The sequence below is a fragment of the Vitis riparia genome, chromosome 13, assembly GCF_004353265.1.
Source record: "Vitis riparia cultivar Riparia Gloire de Montpellier isolate 1030 chromosome 13, EGFV_Vit.rip_1.0, whole genome shotgun sequence".
NCBI classification, from domain to species: domain Eukaryota; kingdom Viridiplantae; phylum Streptophyta; class Magnoliopsida; order Vitales; family Vitaceae; genus Vitis; species Vitis riparia.
Genome location: NC_048443.1, coordinates 21,362,250 through 21,381,243, shown reverse-complemented (window position 1 = coordinate 21,381,243; position 18,994 = coordinate 21,362,250). Strand labels below are relative to the sequence as shown.

At 33.1% G+C, this 18,994-nt stretch overlaps 1 protein-coding gene across 2 annotated transcripts; it reads right to left on the bottom strand.

Annotated features, from left to right (window-relative positions):
- Positions 1-549: 549 nt before the first annotated feature.
- LOC117928859 (SEC12-like protein 1) lies at positions 550-13,987 on the bottom strand. Of its 2 annotated transcripts, XM_034848930.1 has the most exons (11): positions 13,635-13,987; positions 13,238-13,332; positions 11,913-12,045; positions 11,673-11,764; positions 5,602-5,701; positions 5,433-5,505; positions 5,223-5,343; positions 2,528-2,647; positions 1,073-1,143; positions 739-981; positions 550-653 (listed from the first exon to the last, which is right to left on the bottom strand). In XM_034848930.1, exons 1-10 carry the CDS (start codon positions 13,797-13,799, stop codon positions 776-778), a joined length of 1,176 nt encoding a protein of 391 aa, XP_034704821.1. In that variant the 5' UTR covers positions 13,800-13,987; the 3' UTR covers positions 550-653; positions 739-775. The 2 variants fall into 2 exon arrangements, with proteins under 2 accessions (XP_034704821.1, XP_034704820.1); XM_034848929.1 differs by having other exon boundaries at positions 550-981.
- Between the last annotated feature and the right edge of the window lie 5,007 nt (positions 13,988-18,994).

Here is an 18,994-nt window from a genome sequence, read left to right as displayed (position 1 = left end):
AAATAAAACACTAAATATAAAAATTATTTTTAAAAATTTTAAAAACAAGTTAACAATATTTTAGGTTTCTAAACAAATTTTTATTCTACAAAAATCAAATCACAGTTTTCAAAAACTATTCTAAAAAACTATTTTTTAGAATTATTTTCAAAAACAATTATCAAACAGAGCCTTATTAACTATAATAATCATGACAATAAAAAATTGAGTACAACCAATATTTTCTTCTGAAAAATGATTTTCCAATAACCTTTAGTTACATTTTTAATATTTGATATTTAAAATTTAAAAATTTGAAAGTATTAAATGTGACATTATTATTATTATTATTATTATTATTATTATTATTATTATTATTATTATGTAGTTAAATACTTGCATAAACATTTCTTTATAATATAAAACAAATACCAATATATTAAATTGATATAATTATATTATTACAAATTGTAAAGCATTATTTTATATAATATAAAATTTACAATATAATTTTAAAACCAAAAAACAAGAGATGTATCATGTCAAACACAAGCAATGCACACAATAAAATGAAAAAAAAAAAAGAAGAAGCTATTTTTCCCATATTTTGTGGCCGTAATAATTCGAAAAATAAACCAAGCAACCACAACAGTGCCTGACTTTGCCAAGTTGTCCTAAAAAGAGTACTCCAAAAGTTAGATATTAAAGCTGTAGAAGCTTAGAGGGATGGTCTAAATTTTTGGAAGGCCATACTCATACCTCCCACAGCTTCTGATAAATCCATCTAACGAACTGCTCACATGTCCAATGGTCCAAATGCTCCCCACATATTTTGATCATCGGAGGACTGTGGATCTCCTAAAATGGATTCGGTGAAAGGTTTTGCCGGTTGGTTTCTCCCAAGGGGGAAGTTCCAAAATGAGTCGGAGTTCTCGAAGAATATGTAAAATGCAACAGCTGAGGCCAGGAAAAGTCCCAGAAGCAGCATATAGATCTGCCACTCTACATGACAGAGGGAGAAAAAATTGTCAGCCTAAAATACCAAATGTCACACATGAGACGGAGAAGAAGATTATCCGCCTCAAATACCAACCTTTCCAATCAGCAGCAACATGTAGCTTGGTCACCACAGCTCCCCACTCCACAGAAGTAGTAAGAACAACCCTGCACCCAACTCAAACAGAGTTGTGGACATCACAATCAAATCAAAATAAAGGAAATTTCTAAGAACAGCTCTGCTTTGTGGCAGTGAAAGCAATGCATCCAAGGAACAGCATGTTCATAACATAGGTAGCATAGCCTAAGGGAAATTGTTGAGGAAACTGGATAAAGAGACTATGAAACATGAGATCATCAAGAAGTGAACCTGAAAAACTTAAAAGTTAAGGGAGTACCAATTGAGATAATATCATCACGTCAAAGCAAAAACAAAGCCAGTACAAGGAAGAAGATAGTAATCTCTTACATGTTCAGTTACAAGGGGTGTTGAAGGACAGAAAGAACATTCACAAGTTCAGTAAAAGACTTTTTAAAGACTAAAACAACAAAGCATAAATCAAGTTGCTGATCCCAAACAATTGAAATAATGAACGTACTTCTAAGCAAAGAAAGGAATGTTGTTAGTTGTGCCTTAAAATTTTGCCCAGAATTTGAATTTCCTATTATGATTCCTTATGTGCAGACACTAATGAGTTGTTCACTGCCAAAGAAATTTGGGAGTCTCACCAGCAGTATGGAGGATGATTCAAAACATGTATATTCTCATGAAGAGATGTTGGAGGAGGATAAATAGATGTTGCCTCTATGGTTTGTTGTGGGTGTTTACAGATCCAGTAAAAAAACCTTCTTCTAGGGTGGAAGGTTAACGGGTTAGATAAGAGGTGAAGGAAGGTTTGGTGCATGTTGAGAGGGCATAATCAAAAGATCTTCAATGAGGAAGAGCTGTCCGAGTAGAGACTGAAGGAAACCTTTCGAAAATCCCTGTTGGTCTTGGGCTTCATTTGGAATGGAGAATTTCAGTGTTGGATTTTTTAGATGATCTGAACTGTTGATAGATAGGTCCTTTTTGTCAGCTGTCTAGTGAAATTGCCTTTTGCTTGTGTTTTGTGGTCCTTTTTTATTAGACACTGTAATATATTCAATACATGCCTGTAAAAGCAAAACAAATATTAACAAATATAAAAAAAATATTTTCCTAAACCTTATACTTTCAACCTTCTTAGGTCAACTGAAGCAATGAACGCCCTAGAGCCAAACAATCAGTCAGATAAACTCTCATTATCAGAAAACACAAGTTTATATATCTCAAACATCAAATATTAAGTTATGAAGCTTATCCAAACCATTCTGTGAATCATTTATTAAAATAAAATACCACTAAAATTACCCTTTCTTTAGCCTTAATGGCGATTGCTTTAATATTTACCTAAAGTATGATCCAATATGTTCTTTTTGATAGAGATCAAGGGACCTATTAATCTTTCGGAATTGATAACATAACATCTGGCTGTCAATAACTAAAATGTATTAGTTTTTGGTTGCACCTTACCTTTCACGAGGACAAAACTCTAGTGCTGCAATGCATGTGCCCAGGTGAAGCCTCTTACTCCAGTGACAGATTTCCATTTTCTTTACTTCAACCACACATACATCTCCATCTTTGCTCCCTCTATGATTCACAATAATTGACACATTGGTTGAAACAAAATCAGAAAATAAAGCCTCAACCTAACACATCAATATACCAAAGTCAGAACATGGAAATTTTGTTCAAATTTACTACCTTAAAGAATAAGATCATATTTCCAATGTCCCATGCTAATCATTTGGCATCATAAACAAGATTTTGCTTGCATGAAAAGGTCTACTTAGAGAAACTTGGTATACAAACTGGCACTTCATAACCACATGTCAGGTCTATCCTTAACATAAAATTAGCAGCAATTTATGAGTCTTAAATCCTCCAAGAAATCCCACTTCTCAGTTTCTGAAATTTAGAAAATTTTTACAATTTAAAAGAAGTCCGCTTTCATAGTCCTCACGCTCAGGTTTCTTACAAAGATCAAATCACACACACATGTGCAACCATCTAGATGAACATAATCATAACTAGGCAAAATGAGGATGATGACTCAGTCAATCACATACTCCTCATTTTAAGGGTGCTCAGTCCTTGTGGGTCTCACACTTAGTCCTTGTTCTGTGAACAATTCTTTGATCAATTAGTGAGACAATTTTGTTGGTTCTTTTAGGGGGAATGAAATGAGACAATCTTTACGGAATGAACCTGTCTGCTTAAAATTAAAAGACTGCCTCAAGCTTATGTTTCTATGGTCTAGGCATTCCTTATGGGAGGGGTGGCTTGTCTTTTCTTGATTTTATTGATTGGTGGATGCTGGCCTAAGGCGTGGTTTAGAGATCTTTCTAAACATAATGTAAGTATACATTTTTCCTCCATTTGAAGGATGCTGGAAGTTCCTTATGTGTTAATGCATTTTTTGCCAAGTCTCTCTACAGAAAATAAGATGAGGAAAAGGCCCTTCAGATTTATTTGAATCGTATTTCCAATTTGGAAAATCTTCTTTGTTGAAACTTTCATTTCATAAAAGTTCCCCTGCTTTTAAACATTTATTGTCTTGAAGTTTCTGCTTTTAAAAGCTCCCATTTCTGTCATCTTTGGAATTAGAAAGTATTTTTTGTTTGAAATTTCTTATTTTAAGAAGTTCCTACACTATTAAACTTTCTTTTTTTTTTTTTAATTTGCACTTTTCTACAGGCTATTTTATTTAAATTTGAGACTGACTCCAATACAATTTCTATCTATGTTTTAATACCATTTTTTGGAAGGTTTAGAAGTTATAAAACAGCAATTAGAGTCCCAATATGCTACTACATAGGTTGGGTTTCTTTATTTATAGTTTTATTGAGTTATTAGGTCTTCTAAAGTATATAAATAAGGCAATTATTGTAAACAAAAGTAGAATGACAATTTTGCCGAGTTTGCAAACATGAACGATGAAATTTCACTATTTTCTACAAATGAGTCTCCCAGAAGAAGGCTTTAAAGAGACTCTTCTTTCTTCTTCTTGATGCTAATCCTATTTCCCATTCCCCTCCCTCATCCTAAAATGATGAAGCCACAATCCACCGTTATTTGATTGGAAATAGTTACCTTAGGGTTGTCCTGCATATATACAAGACAAACAAAAAAGGGTACCAAGACTAAGCAAATGAGAGACCAAAACACCTACTTTAAAATTGTGACAAAAATATGAAAAGATGGCCTTTTTTGTCCATAAAAAATGACAAATGTGAAATATAAAATTATGGTTATGTTATGTATGTGTGTGTGTGTGTGTGTGTGTGTGTGTTAGCCCAGTATACATTATGGGCTCAAATCCTAACAATTTTAACCTTTTTTGAAAGTCGGTATCCTAATATGGTCCCCATCTATCTATTTATCATTGCTACTGATTTGTCTCCTCATGAACAAGAATGGGGTCACACATAAGAGAGGTTCTTAGCCTGACATACGCAGTGGGTTCAAATCCTTACAACTTAAGATTTTAGTAAAGTTGGTAGCTTAAACTAATGTCTTAGGTTGAACTTCATATTAGTTTGGATTGATACAACCTCAATCCAAACCTAACCCAATTTTTGGTTGGATTGGAACTTCTCAACACACGTAGAATTTTTTAAGTCAAACTAATTCAACCCATGTTGCACCCTTGATTAAGATACCTAATTCAAGTTTTTCTGACAAGATATTTAGTTCATTGTTCTGCTTTGTGAAATAAATTTTAAGACATGTAGACATCAAATTCCTAAGATTATACCAGAGAAACTATATATTTGTATGCAAAATTTATCTTAATCAAGAACATATTCATAATTATCTAAAATTTCTTGGAACACATTACATGTCAGCAGAAAAAATAAACATGATAATAACAATCACATAAAAATCATTCTCAACTCAAAAAGTATAATACTTATGGTGTCATTTTGGAAATAAGAATTCTGCTGATGGAACCAAGGTCCCAATGCAAATTTTGAATGATCCTGTCAATTTTAGCGGACTCTACCATTCAAGAATTATAAACAATGAAAAGCAGAAAATGGATGCAATGATAAAATTTCAAGAGAGTCACCACAGCTCTCTACTTTCCATTTTGTTCCATGAATGGAAACGTGAGTATAGTGGATCAGAAATAAAAATTTTAAGGGTGATACTATGTCCTTACAGTGCAAGATATTTCCCATCCAGACTCATAGACATTACAGAAGCAGGCTTTTTGAGGAGTCTTTTATGTCCAATTTTATTCCACGTACTTATATCCCAAACCGCTGTCACTGCTTTATCACCTGTTTGATTGAGATAAACATACCACAGATATAAAATATAAAGATAAAACTGATGTACCTTAATTCCTTTTAACCAAATATAAATTTACCTCTTTGAACAGTGCAAAACAAGAATGGTTTTGTCCCATCCTTAGAAAACCGACACAGTTCAATCTTCTCATCCTACAGGAAAGAAATGCATGATATATAATTACAAACTCAAAAATAAGAACAAGATTAGCATAACCACTGAAAATTATTATATTAAATAAACTATACCGAGTTGCGAGTCAAAGTAGTCAAAGGAACACCATCATTTATCTTCCATATTCTTGCAGAACCATCTGTAGATGTGGAAGCTAAGAACTCTGTGTCGAGGCTGGAGCATTACAGACATAGAAGGCTTAACATTTAACTATCAAATTGTAGAATTTTCTTTAAATTCAGATAATCTATTTTGAATTTCCAATTTTGGAAAGATCAAAAGAAAAGCAGAAACTATTCAATTTCTACCTCATACAAAAAACTAAGATACTAAATTTTCAAGGTAACTATCAAATTGCTGAATTTTCTTTAAATTCAGATAATATATTTTGAATTTCCAATTTTGGAAAGATCAAAAGAAAAGCAGAAACTATTGAATCTCTACCTCATACTAAATTTAGAAACTATTCAATTTTGAATCACTTTGAGCATCTATGGGTCAAACTCTAATGGATGGAATACCAATATTGTTGTTAGATGGTTGTCCCATTGTTCTAGGAAGGCAATCGGACCAGTTTTTTTTTTTTTTTTTGGGGGGGGGGAGGCTTTGTGCTCAATTTCCAAATATTTTCAAGGTAACAAAGACTTCCTTCATTTTTGCCTCTCTAGGAGTTTCAATTTCCATACCATCCTCTCTAATCAAGATTCAAGGAGTTTGCTCTTTTGCTTCGTCTTTAGTCCATATGTGCCTATCACCTAACTCCCCAATGTGAGAGGGTGTGGTCTTCGACTTTCACCAGGTTGTTCCAATCAGTTCTTTCTTTAGGACCCCATCCATGTCCTTTTCAATATCCAAAGTCCTGCATAGGGTAAAGGCTGTAACCAATGAAAAAGTAAATAATAATAAAAATTCTATAAGTAAGGAGGCATTACTAATCCTTGATCGAGATTGTTGTATTTTGTGTCTAAAGAGTGATGAATTAATGTTAATGTCCAAAGCATGGGCTCTTTAAGCTTGTTGGTATTGACTGAGTTCCCTCCCTAGGTGTAGTGGAAATGATGACCATATCCTTTAGGGATTTGAAATACGTCCTAAAGACATGGTCTTTATGTGGTAAGACTAAGGTGCTAACTTTGATTTGATTTATTTGGCGAAGGAGATATCACAAGATTTTTAGAATAGATGGAAGACCATGGATTATGGGACTTGGTGCCTTTTTCCTCCCCCTTTTGGGCTTTGACCACTCCAGCCTTTCTTAGCACTCCTTTAAGCTTACTTCGCTATATTGGAACCCCAATTGTAGTTGCAGAAGGTTAACAGAATAATACACCCTGTGTGGATACTGCCTCCAATGGCCTTCATAACGTAAAATTTTGATGGGTGTTCTTTAGGAAACCTAAAAAAGCAAATTATTGGAGAAATTCCTAGAGATTATTGTGGTTTGGTGTTTGAAAGGTGAAAGCTTTTAAAAACCTATTGAAGAGGGTCTGGCTTTTGAGAGAAAGATTCTAACACTTTTGGAAGGCTTATAGTTGAACAAGGCCCTGAGTCTTCTCAATTATCTGGTGGAAGGTGATTCTACTATTGTCTTTCACAGTCTTCTGAAAATAAAAGAGGGTCATGGACATTGAACCGGCAGTGTCACTAAGTATATATTTAGCTAGAGACTTTAGTTGCTCCTTTTCTTAGACTTGGCACTTAGCAAATTATGCAGCGCATCATTTAGCTAAGAAAGGAGTTAAACAAATGATTTCTTTTGCACAGCATTCGCTATCTCCCTGAGTATTGTAGAGCAGTCTTTGGTTTGTACAATGTTTAATAATCTTTTTTTCCTATGCAAATTGTTTTACTCTCATTTGCTTTCCTTCTTTTATCAAGTTTTGTACATTTGGAAAGGTTTCTCATCCTTCTTTCTATCTCTTTTTTATTAAAATGAATTTTTTGTTTCTAACTAATTATAATAATAATCAGAGAAGATAAATTTTCAACTAAGATTTCAATATTTCACCAGTAACATGGTCAGATAATTCTTAAAACTGGTTAATAAATCAAGTGATTTGACAAATTTCTAAAGAAATTTCATAAACTGTTGCTTCTGATATGCAAATTTTTCTTCCTTTTTGAATTTGTTCTGTAAGAACCTTTCACCAAATTTGCAAGCTCTCACATTGCAGATACACATTATTCTTCCCATGTTTTTGTATTCTTAAGGTTTCAAAGGTTTGGGAGGTAATGAATGATGCAGTTGACTAATTTATCTAATAAAATTTTAAATACTAGCAAAATGCTAGACGAGGGAAACACTTCGAGACCTATATATGAAAATAAAGATAACATAAAAAGTTGCAGATATTGTAAGGGAATGAAATGCTAGTATTTTTGAGGATAAGTGGAGATCGGAAAGGATGTTATGGGATTTACTTCACTTCTACTCTTCTCTTTGGGCCTCTTGTACTATCACATTTAGAGGAGTTCCACTTAATGTTATTCAACTCAATTGGCTTTCGGTTTGTAATTCAAAAGTTTGAGATAGTTGGTGGATACCTTTGCATATGGTTTTTGTATAGTGGGGTGTCTAGTCTTACTTTGATCAGAATCTGTATTTTTAAGGGAAAGACCTCTCATCCTTCTCTTGTACCTTTATTATTATTAATATATATTTTGTTTCTGATCAAATAAAATAAAAATTTGCAGATATTGAGTGGTATTTGACTTCTACTAATAAGCTACAGGATAGAGTAATCAAGGAAAGTCCAGGACATGGCGCAAGTGTATCAGAACAGTTTGGTTTTGTTCCAAGGAGATCAACCACGGAACATATGTGCAAATTAGGCAATTGAGGGGAAGGTTTAAAGAGAATAAAAGACACCTTCGCATGTTTTTTATTGACTCCATTAAAACATTTCATAAGAATCCTAGAAAGATAGTCGTGGGTTGTAGTAAAGAAAGAGATGTATCCAATATATTGAATGAAACAAAATACACACTTATGTTTATATATTACTTCTACCACTCACTATTGTCAAAAGAAGAATAAAAAATAAAAAAACCATGTCTATGTGTTTTAGAAAAACTTTTAAAAAGTATCCTTTTTTTTTTATAATTGGATAATTTTAATAAAGGATGTGCAATCCAGGTACTCATGAAGTAATTAGAGAAGCGCACAAAAAATTATCATTTGCAAGTGTAGAATTTTCTGAAGACAAATATGTATAGGCTAGGATCATGTTTACAAAAAAACTTTCTGCAACCTCCAAAGTGGAACATTTCAGCTTCTTTTAAAACAAGGTGGCAATCACCATTTTCTAGGAACACATTAATATTAATGTCCAAAAAGAACAAATAGTAAATTGCTCAGGTGATCATGAAAACCAAAACTACACTCTGAGAGGCCATTAGAATCATTTATCAATAAGTTTACTTGAAAACAAGCCCACATCTTTGTTTGACAACAGTGAGGTTGAGGGGCTGGAGATTCCTTTTTCGGAAGAAGAGGTGTTTGCAGCACTCTCAAATCTAGGCAAGGACAAAGCCCCCAGTCCAGATGGCTTTACCGTGACTTTTTGGTTGTTTTGTTGGGATGTGGTAAAGGTTGAGATTATGAGTTTTTTTAGAGAATTTCATGAGATGAGAAGATTTGTAAAGTCATTGAATGCTACTTTCCTGGTTTTAGTCCCAAAGAAGGGAGATGCAGAAGATCTTAAAGATTTCAGGCCGATTAGCCTTGTGAGCAGCCTTTATAAGTTGTTGGCCAAGGTGTTAGCTAATAAAATTAAAAAGGTTATGGGGAAAGTGATTTCGGAGTCCCAAAATGCCTTTGTGGAGAGTAGACAGATTTTAGACATAGTTTTGATTGCAAATGAGGTTGTGGACTCAAGGTTGAAAAGCAATGTAGGGGGTGTGCTATATAAGTTGGATACAGAGAAGGCTTATGATCATATCGGTTGGAGTTTCTTGATGGCAGTGCTTAAAAATATGGGCTTTGGGGAGAGATGAATAAAGTGGATAGAATGGTGCATCTCTACTGTGAAATTTTCTGTTTTAATAAATGGTTCTCCTTCCAGTTTTTTCCAAAGCTCTAGGTGATTGAGACAAGGAGATCTCCTCTCCCCTTATTTGTTTGTGATAGCCATGGAGGTGTTTAGTTGTTTATTGAGAAGGGCTATTAGTGGGAGCTTCTTATCTGGGTGGAGGGTGAGAGGTAGGAGTGATGAGGGGATTCTAATCTCGCACTTGTTACTTGCGGATGACACATTGGTGTTTCGTGAGGAGTCTCTAGACCAGATGACTTATGTAAGTTGGCTTCTCATGTGGTTTGAGGCTTGTTCAGGGTTGAGAATCAATTTGGAGAAGAGTGAGTTAATCCTAGTGGGTAGGGTGCATGATATAGAGGACTTGGCCTTGGAGTTGGGTTGTAAAGTGGGCGGTCTCCCTTCCTGCTATTTGGGTTTGCCTCTGGGGCCCCCCTTCAAATCAATGGCTATGTGGGATGGTATTGAAGAGTGATTTTGAAAAAGGCTTGTAATGTGGAAGAGGCAGTATATTTCAAAAGGAGGGAGACTCACTCTAATCCGAAGCACTCTATCTAACATGCCTATATACTTCATGTCTCTCTTTTACTTACCAAGAAAAGCAAGGTTGAGATTGGAGAAGATTCAGAGGGATTTTTTGTGGGGTGGGGGAGATCTTGTGTAGAAGCCGCATCTTGTTAGGTGGAATTTGGTTTGCTTGGAAAAAAGAAAATGTGGTTTGGGTGTGAGAAATTTAGCTCTAATGAATATAGCTCTCTTAAGTAAGTGGAATTGGCGTTTTGCTAATGAAAGAGAGGCTCTTTGGAAGCAAGTCATCAGTCACAAGTATGGTGAAGAGGAGGGGGCATGGCGCACTCGGGCCGTAAGTGGGAGATATGGTGTTGGACTTTGGAAAGCAATTAGGAAGGAGTGGTTGTTTTTAAATGGTAGGTTAGCCTACCAAGTGAGTAGTGGGCAGAGAGTGAGATTCTGGACGGACAAGTGGTGTGGAGATGAGCCACTTTGTGAGTCATTCCCTTCTTTATTTTCCATATCTTTGTCTAAGAATGCTTGGGTGTCGGATGTTTGGAACCCCGATGGTGATGGGGATGATTGGACTCCTCTTTTCTCAAGGGCGTTTAATGATTGGGAGATTGGGTTGGTGGAGCGTTTTTTACATAGATCCAAGCCTTCCTGGTGCAAAGGGAGGAGGAAGATAGAGTGATTTGGACAGCATCAAAGTGTGGCGCTTTCTCAGTCAAGTCTCTTTATTCTATTTTAGAGCCCGGAGTTTCTCCTTTGTTCTCTAATGGTAGTATTTGGAGGGTGAGTGTGCCTCCTAAGGTGGCCTTCTTTGCTTGGGAGGCTTCTTAGGGTAAAGTCTTAACCTTTGAGCAACTTCAAAGGAGGGGGTACTCATTGACAAACAGGTGTTTTCTATGCCTCTCTGAAGTAAAGACGGTGGATCACCTTTTACTTCATTGTGTAAAGACGCGGGTTCTGTGGAATCTTCTTTTCTCCCTATTTGGTGTGGCTTGGATTCTCTCGTGTACAGTGAAGGAAACTCTTCTTGGGTGGCATGGAGCGTTTATGGGGAAAGCTCGTAAAAAGGCTTGGCAAATAGCCCCCTTATATATATTTTGGTCAATCTGGAAGGAAAGGAATTTGTTAGCTTTTGGGAATGAGGAGCTTTCGCTTCAAAGACTGAAACATTTTTTTGTATGTAATCTTTGGTCTTGGGTTAGGGTGTCTATAGTTTTGAGCTCTTCTTCTCTTGTAAGTTTCTTAGATTGGTTAGGCTCTAAGTAAGGGAAGGTGGTGTGTTTCTATCATTTCCCCCTCGAAGTGCGACTTTGGGCTGTTTTTGTATACTCCCTGTATATTTTGAGGGCACTGGTTTTGGTACTTCCTCTTCTCATTTAATATACATCCTTTTATCTATAAAAAAAAAAAGCAGAAAAGGGAAAAATAATTGTCTATTTTGTAGTAAATAAACCAATTGAAATGAATTTCCTGCTATGCATTTCAGCATTTGATTATGTGTATTACCTTTAATGTGTCGGCATACATACCAATATAAACAATCATCATGCAAGTAGGAATAATGATACATGCCAAATAGATTTGGTCCCTACCTAAAATCCATATCTCGGAAGGAATTGTGGGCTCTTGGTTCATCTAAAATGATTTGCATGCTCGGCCACTCTAAGATTCGAAGATGCCCATCCTATAAGTAATAACAAACAAGTTAGGATCCATATGTACAACATAAATACTTAACCATAGTGCCAATACCAACAAACAAGCATATGATAAATTTTATCATTTGAAGGGCACCAATAAGCATGTGATAATCATTATAGGCTAGTGCTTACCACCCCACCAGTGGCAAATCTAGATCCCTCAACACTAAAAGCTAGGCATTTCTGTGGACCCACACCTTCGAGAGCATTTAGCTTTTTGGCCAACAGTTTTATGTTTCCCTCCTGAGCATACAACTCAAACAATCTGCATATAGAGAGGAAATATCTCATTGTAGTGAGACGGTCAAAGGAATGAAACACACAGTTTATACAACACAAACCATGAGCCAGATAAAAAAGGGCAACATGATCTCTGGAAAAATGTTAAAGGCTGATTCCATTCACCAAAGAACACCCTTAACAACTCTTGGCTAAAATAGAAAAAGGAAGAAATGAGACAGCACCAAACAAACAAAAGAAACAAGTAGAACATGCAAACATCTGAACAGATGCCCCAGATATCATTATAAAATCTATGGTAGAACTTACACAATGTATAGAGTTGAGTCAGCCAACGGTCAACAGCAATTGCCAGACAGTATACTAGTGTAGAGAGTGACTATGTGTATAGAACAATAAGATCAGGAATGTCTAGCTTGTAGCAATCCACAGAGGACCCACAGTAACTTATAATAAAAAAGATGAGAGAGGACCACCAATATTGCTAATAAGGAACAATTTCTCCAGCATTGACATGATTGATCATGTCCAACTGGTGACAATGGGTTTAGTAAACTTAGCTAAACTCAAATGGATAAAGTTACTCCACACCATGCAACCAAAAGAGGCATTATAGTAAATGAGCAAGTGCCAATCAGGCTTTGATTCACAGGGGGCATAACCACTTGAATTGCTAAGAAATCTTTGAAATATACAGTTCCAAACAAGCCATATATTGTTTATCAGCAATCTAATCTTCTTGATTTATGAATTTCTACCTTCAAAACTTCAACTTAGCTAAGAAAAGGACAAGCATGCAGAGAGAAGAATGTTTCAAGAGTTGGTTTCCAATAAAAGGTAGGAAAAGTTAGCGATCTCTCCCCACTCCATCCACCCCTTCCCTTCAGAAAGAAATTCCAGGGCATTATATCAAATCATCAACACAATATCATCCAAACAAGTATAAATCTTCTAAATAGTAACTCTGTTTCGTTAGTTAGAAAACATAGGAAAAGAAAGAAAATGGGATTTTGGATTTGATGCCTCTGTTACAATGGCTACCCAAGAAAATAATAATAAACTAAATGAGAAGTAGTAGCATTAGGCTCAGTCAGTGAAGGTGGTCTCTTCAGTGCTCTTTGGCATCAACTACTCAAAAATCTAAAATTCAATATCTTATTGCTTTCTAACTTTTTTTTTCTCAGCGCAACCATACAGAGGAATTGAAAGAAACTCACTTGCAGTCACCGGTGGTGGTAGAGCACACTAATTCGTCACCACTAGGGTGCACCGCAACCGCCATAGGATCGCCTTCTTCAAGCACATATGTAGCCTGAAAATCAACGAATTAAAAAACAAAAAAAAAAAAAAAAAAACAAATCAATAAGAAATGAAAATGGAAAGTTGCTCCAGCCTCCACTTTCACAATTTAAAAAAATCGACTACTGCTCCATTTGGTTGCCAAAAAAGGGACAAAAGGAAAAAAAAAGAAAAAAAAAAAGAGGAGAAACAGAAATTCTAGAACTTGACTCAATTTTAAAGAACTAAAATTTAGTTTTCTTTTCCTTCCCTCCGTTTCCACAGCAACCAAACAAAGAAAAGGAAAGAGAAAGAGAAAGAAAAAGGGAGAGAGACCAGGGGAGAGGAGGAGAGGGAAGTGGCCATGGGGTCGAAGGAGAAGATCTCGAGCACGGCCGGAGAAGAATTGCGGCGGCCCGACCTGCAAATAATCACCAGATTGAGGTTTTCCGGCCGCCTGATCCACGCGGCGCAAGCCACCGAGCCACCGCCGGCCTCCATGGTGTAGAGTGAAGGAGAATATGTATTATGGGAGAGTAATTCAGTTAATCGGAACCTAGAGAGAGAATGGGATTGGGAGGTTAACTTGAAGCTGAAGATCCGTTTTAGAATGTAAACGGTATTGGTGGGACCCACGTTGGGAGAGGAAGGTGGAAAGTACGATGATGAGAGGAAGAGTTAAGCATATCGGAGGGAGCATATACTCTCGTGATTCCGCGGCTCTCTTGTAACTGTGGAGCTGCTTCTTATAACGCTGGACGGCAGTTTGAACCGGTTCAGGTTGGATTCTACTTGGGTCAACCACCCGAACCAATGTAATAATGTCCGATGGTGTTGAACCGCAAATTTTCACAACTTTTCCTCCAACCTACATCTACATGTATGATTTTATTATCTTATATACATTTATGAGTTTTGGGTCAAAATGACCCATTTTTAAAAAAAAATTGTAACATCTAACCCCTTTTTAAAACTTAAGTTCAAATTGGTCTCTTTGATACTACATAGGCGCCATGTCATTAAAAAATATTTTTTTTCATTATTTTACTTAAAGCCGCAGTTGCCAACTAAGGTTTTAGTTAATTTTTTTTACTTTTAAATTTAATTAAAAACTATTAAATTAAAATTTATTATTGAAATTAAAAATATATACTTTAATAATAAATTATTTATATTTAAACTTAAGAATATAGTATACAATTTTATATATATGACAACTACGCTTAAGAGTATACTATTATTTCGATAAAGATAAATTTGTCATAATACAAATAAATTAATATCTTCAAAAACAATAAATTAAATATTTTAAATTAATAAGTTATACAATTTTATATATTATTTATATGTTATATAAGTTTATTATTTTAAGATTATTAATTTATTAATAAATAAAACATTTATTTATAATATCTTCTATTTATTAATTTATGTTTGTTGAACTAATACTAGATTCTTAAGTTTAAATATAAATAATTTATTATTAAAGTAATATTTTTAATTTCAATAATAAATTATAATTTAATAGTTTTTAATTAAATTTGAAAGTAAAAAACAAAATTATAATTGAAATCTCAATTACCAACTGTGGCTTAAAAGGCTTAAAAGTATACCATTATTTCGATAAAGATAAATTTATCATAATACAAATAAATTAATATCTTAAAAAACAACAAATTAAATATCTTAAATTAATAAATTATACAATTTTATATATTATTTATATGTTATATAAATTTATTATTTTAATATTATTAATTTATTAATAAATAAAAACATTCATTTATAATATCTTCTATTTATTAATTTATGTTTGTTGAACTAATACTAGATTCTTAAGTTTAAATATAAATAATTTATTATTAAAGTAATATTTTTAATTTCAATAATAAATTATAATTTAATAGTTTTTAATTAAATTTAAAAGTAAAAAAAAAAATTATAATTGAAATCTCGGTTACCAACTACGGCTTAAAAGTATACCATTATTTTGATAAAGATAAATTTGTCATAATACAAATAAATTAATATCTTAAAAAACAACAAATTAAATATCTTAAATTAATAAATTATACAATTTTATATATTATTTATATGTTATATAAATTTATTATTTTAAGATTATTAGTTTATTAATAAATAAAATATTCATTTATAATATCTTTCTATTTATCAATTTATGTTTGTTGAAGTAATACTAGATTTTTAAGTTTAAATATAAATAATTTATTATTTAAGTATATTTTTTAAATTTCAATCATAAATTGTAATTTAATAGTTTTTAATTAAATTTGAAAGTAAAAAAAAATTATAATTGAAATCTCAGTTATCAATTGCAGCTTAAAAATATACTATTATTTCGATAAAGATAAATTTATCATAATACAAATAAATTAATATATTAAAAAAACAATAAATTAAATATCTTAAATTAATAAATTATACAATTTTATATATTATTTATATGTCATATAAGTTTATTATTTTAATATTATTAATTTATTAATAAATAAAATATTTATTTATAATATCTTCTATTTATCAATTTATGTTAGTTGAAGTAATATTAGATTTTAAATTTAAATATAAATAATTTATTATTTAAGTATATTTTTTAAATTTCAATCATAAATTTTAATGACATGGCGTCTACGTGGCACCAAATAGGCCAATTTGAACATAAGTTTCAAAAAATGGTTAGATGTTATAAATTTTTTTAAAAATGGGTCATTTTGACCCAAAACTCTACATTTATGTCCTATCATTATTTTATTTAATTAATTCATATAATTTTTCTCTTTTTTCAAGTACAATCTACTATTTAGAAAATGTTCATAATTTAACTAAAATAATTTCAATATAAAAAATTAAATGTTATTATATAAATTTCTTGATGAAAAAAAAAATTGGTTTAGATAAAGATTCTCTTTCAAAATTTATTTTTCATTCTTAATTTATTCCATAAAAAATAAATTTAAATAAAAATCAAATAATTATTGCAAATTAATTTGTTTTTTAGAATCCAAATTTTAAAATAAAATTTTCTTTAGAATATATTCAATTTCTATAATAATAATGATAATAATATTTGTTAGCCCAAGGGTTCTCCTAATCAGGTTTTGATGGTAACAAACCATGGTTAAGTGACTAATTGGTTTAAATGTTTAAGAATCTCAAGTATAAACTCGAAAATTCATCAAATGACCAAATGGATAAAAGATCGAGATGCTTGGAAGACTTGTGATCATAGAAAACTAATGTAAGATGAATGCATGAGTGCACTTAGGATTTTCATACGTTTCATGCATCTTAGAAAACTCGGTTTATTCTTTAAAATGTTGATTTCATTAAAACCCGAGTTTTTAATTAATTTACCTTAGGCAAAATGTTTCAAAATTGGCTTAATAATTTACCCAAAAACCTTGCCTAAGTGTTAGAAAAGAAAGGAATCAAAAACTAGGTTTTCGGGGCCAAAAAGGCTCAACCGGTCGAGACTATGGTCAACCGGTTGAGGAACCGGTCGACCAGTTGAGGTCGTCCGGTCGAGGACCAGTCGAGGAAGGTCAAAAACCTTCTCTCTCTCCCAGTAGCCTTCTCTTCCCAGTCGAGGTGATTCTCTTACCGATCGAGGACCGGTTGAGGCAACGGTAACCTGTCATGCATTAAATGCTCTAACGGCTACTGAACCGGTCGACCCCTAGCTCGACCGGACTAGGTTGCCTTTTGTTGTTTTTGACTCCCGAGCTTAGAAACTTATAAATTGAGAACTCCACTTCATTTATTAATAAGAGAACACTTGCATTCAAAGCCCACCTACCTGTTCTTGATCAAAAAGCTCTCATTTCTTTCATAGTGCATTAAATCACCACTTGCATATCCTTTAGTGCACTCTTGTTGTCATCCTAACTTTGTCTTGTATTTGAGTCATCTTTAAGCTAGGTTGAGTGATTATATCTTGTAACAATCTGAGTGTTAAAGCCTTCAAGAGGGTTGAATCTTGAAGAGGTTGTGTAAGAGCCCATTGGAACCGGAATCCAAGTGTAAGAAGATTGGAAGCTTGGTTGAAGTTTCAAGTTAATGGAACCCTTACTCAGTTAGGAGGTTGAGGAGAGTGGACGTAGGCAAGGAAGTGCCGAACCACTATAAACCCGAGTTTGAATTCTCTAAACTCTATCTCTTTACTTTGCTTATATTTTGTTTAAATTTGTTGTGATTGAAAATATTTTAAAAACTCAATTCACCCCCCCTTTTGGGTGTTTTTCTTAACTAAGCATAACCTTTGTTTTATCAATAATAATAATAATAATATATTGTTGTTTTAATAGTTCATTTCAGTTTTAAACTATAAAAAATAAATGCATATTATGGCAATTCACTATGATGTATAAGATCAATAATTTAATTTTATCATGACGTCTCGCAATGGCTTAATGGGATGAAATCATATTAATTTTGTTTTATTGAATCGATATTAGTATTTACAGAGATATAATATTGTGGACCCTGCATTTTTACGCTTGCGTTTCCACTTAAATGGTGAAACTCGCTTTTTATTTTAAAACTTTGATTTTTGAAAAGTTTTTGGAGTTACCACTTATTTTTGTTTTATTTTTAAAAGAAAAAATAAAATAAGAAATAAAAACCCTAAATGTGACTCTAGAAGGAAAAACATATCTGTGGAAAACTGAGTCTAAGTTTAGGGGTCAGGTTACCTATTGGGAAGGCATGGTGATAAGTTGTAAGATCCTTCTAAGTCTCTAAAAATGGATCTCTACTAATCAACTAAGGCAAGTGTGGCAATTGATCAGTTGATCATAGATACCAAATAGTAATCAAATGTGTAAAAGTAAGTCATGCATGATAACAGATAAATAAATATGATCGGGTACGAGGCGTACCTTAGTCGCAAGCTGAGTACTATCATAAAAAACAAAATTAGTGCACAAATGCAGAATAATAGCATGCATTCTAGAGTAAGGCAAAGTCAATCAAACAATTAATCACAGAAGTTAGGCCCCACTAATGCCCAATTTATTTTGTATGAGTTAATTCTCTAGAATTCCATTATGTTTGGAAGTATAGAATTTTATTCATATTTATTAAAAACAAGAAAAACAAAAATTTAGTTGAAAATAAAAGAAAATTTGTGAAAGGTGTTTGTCGGAAGGAAAATGACAGCAAATAATTTATTAAAATTGGATTTTTTTTTTTTTTTTTGTGACCTAAAACTCTAAGGATGAATAAAAAAAATTAAAAAATTAAAAAAATTAAAAAGTTAAAATTATTTAAAAATTGGAATTTTAAAAAACAATTTTTTAAAGCAAATGTGAAGAATTAAGAAGATGAGAACATGGCATGTGGGATTGCATGTCAAAGGTGTCCATGGGTGCAGAAGTGGGCCCAGGGTACTCTCTTTGGAGTGCAAGCTACGCTTCCTTGGAATTCACTACTCTTAGTCTAGGAACTTGACACCTTGTAGGCCACATGGAGGAAAATATCCATGTCCAATAAGAAGAGTACCAAGCTAAACACCGATTTATTAAAGATGACGAGAAGTTTGGGTCCCATATGCTAGATTGATGAAGCTACTTATCATGGGAGCTGGTCTCATTGGTTTACATCTTCCACAAATTGAGCTCATGAACTATGAGAACCATGTCAAACATTATCCTGTAATCTCTTTTCTACAACCACCT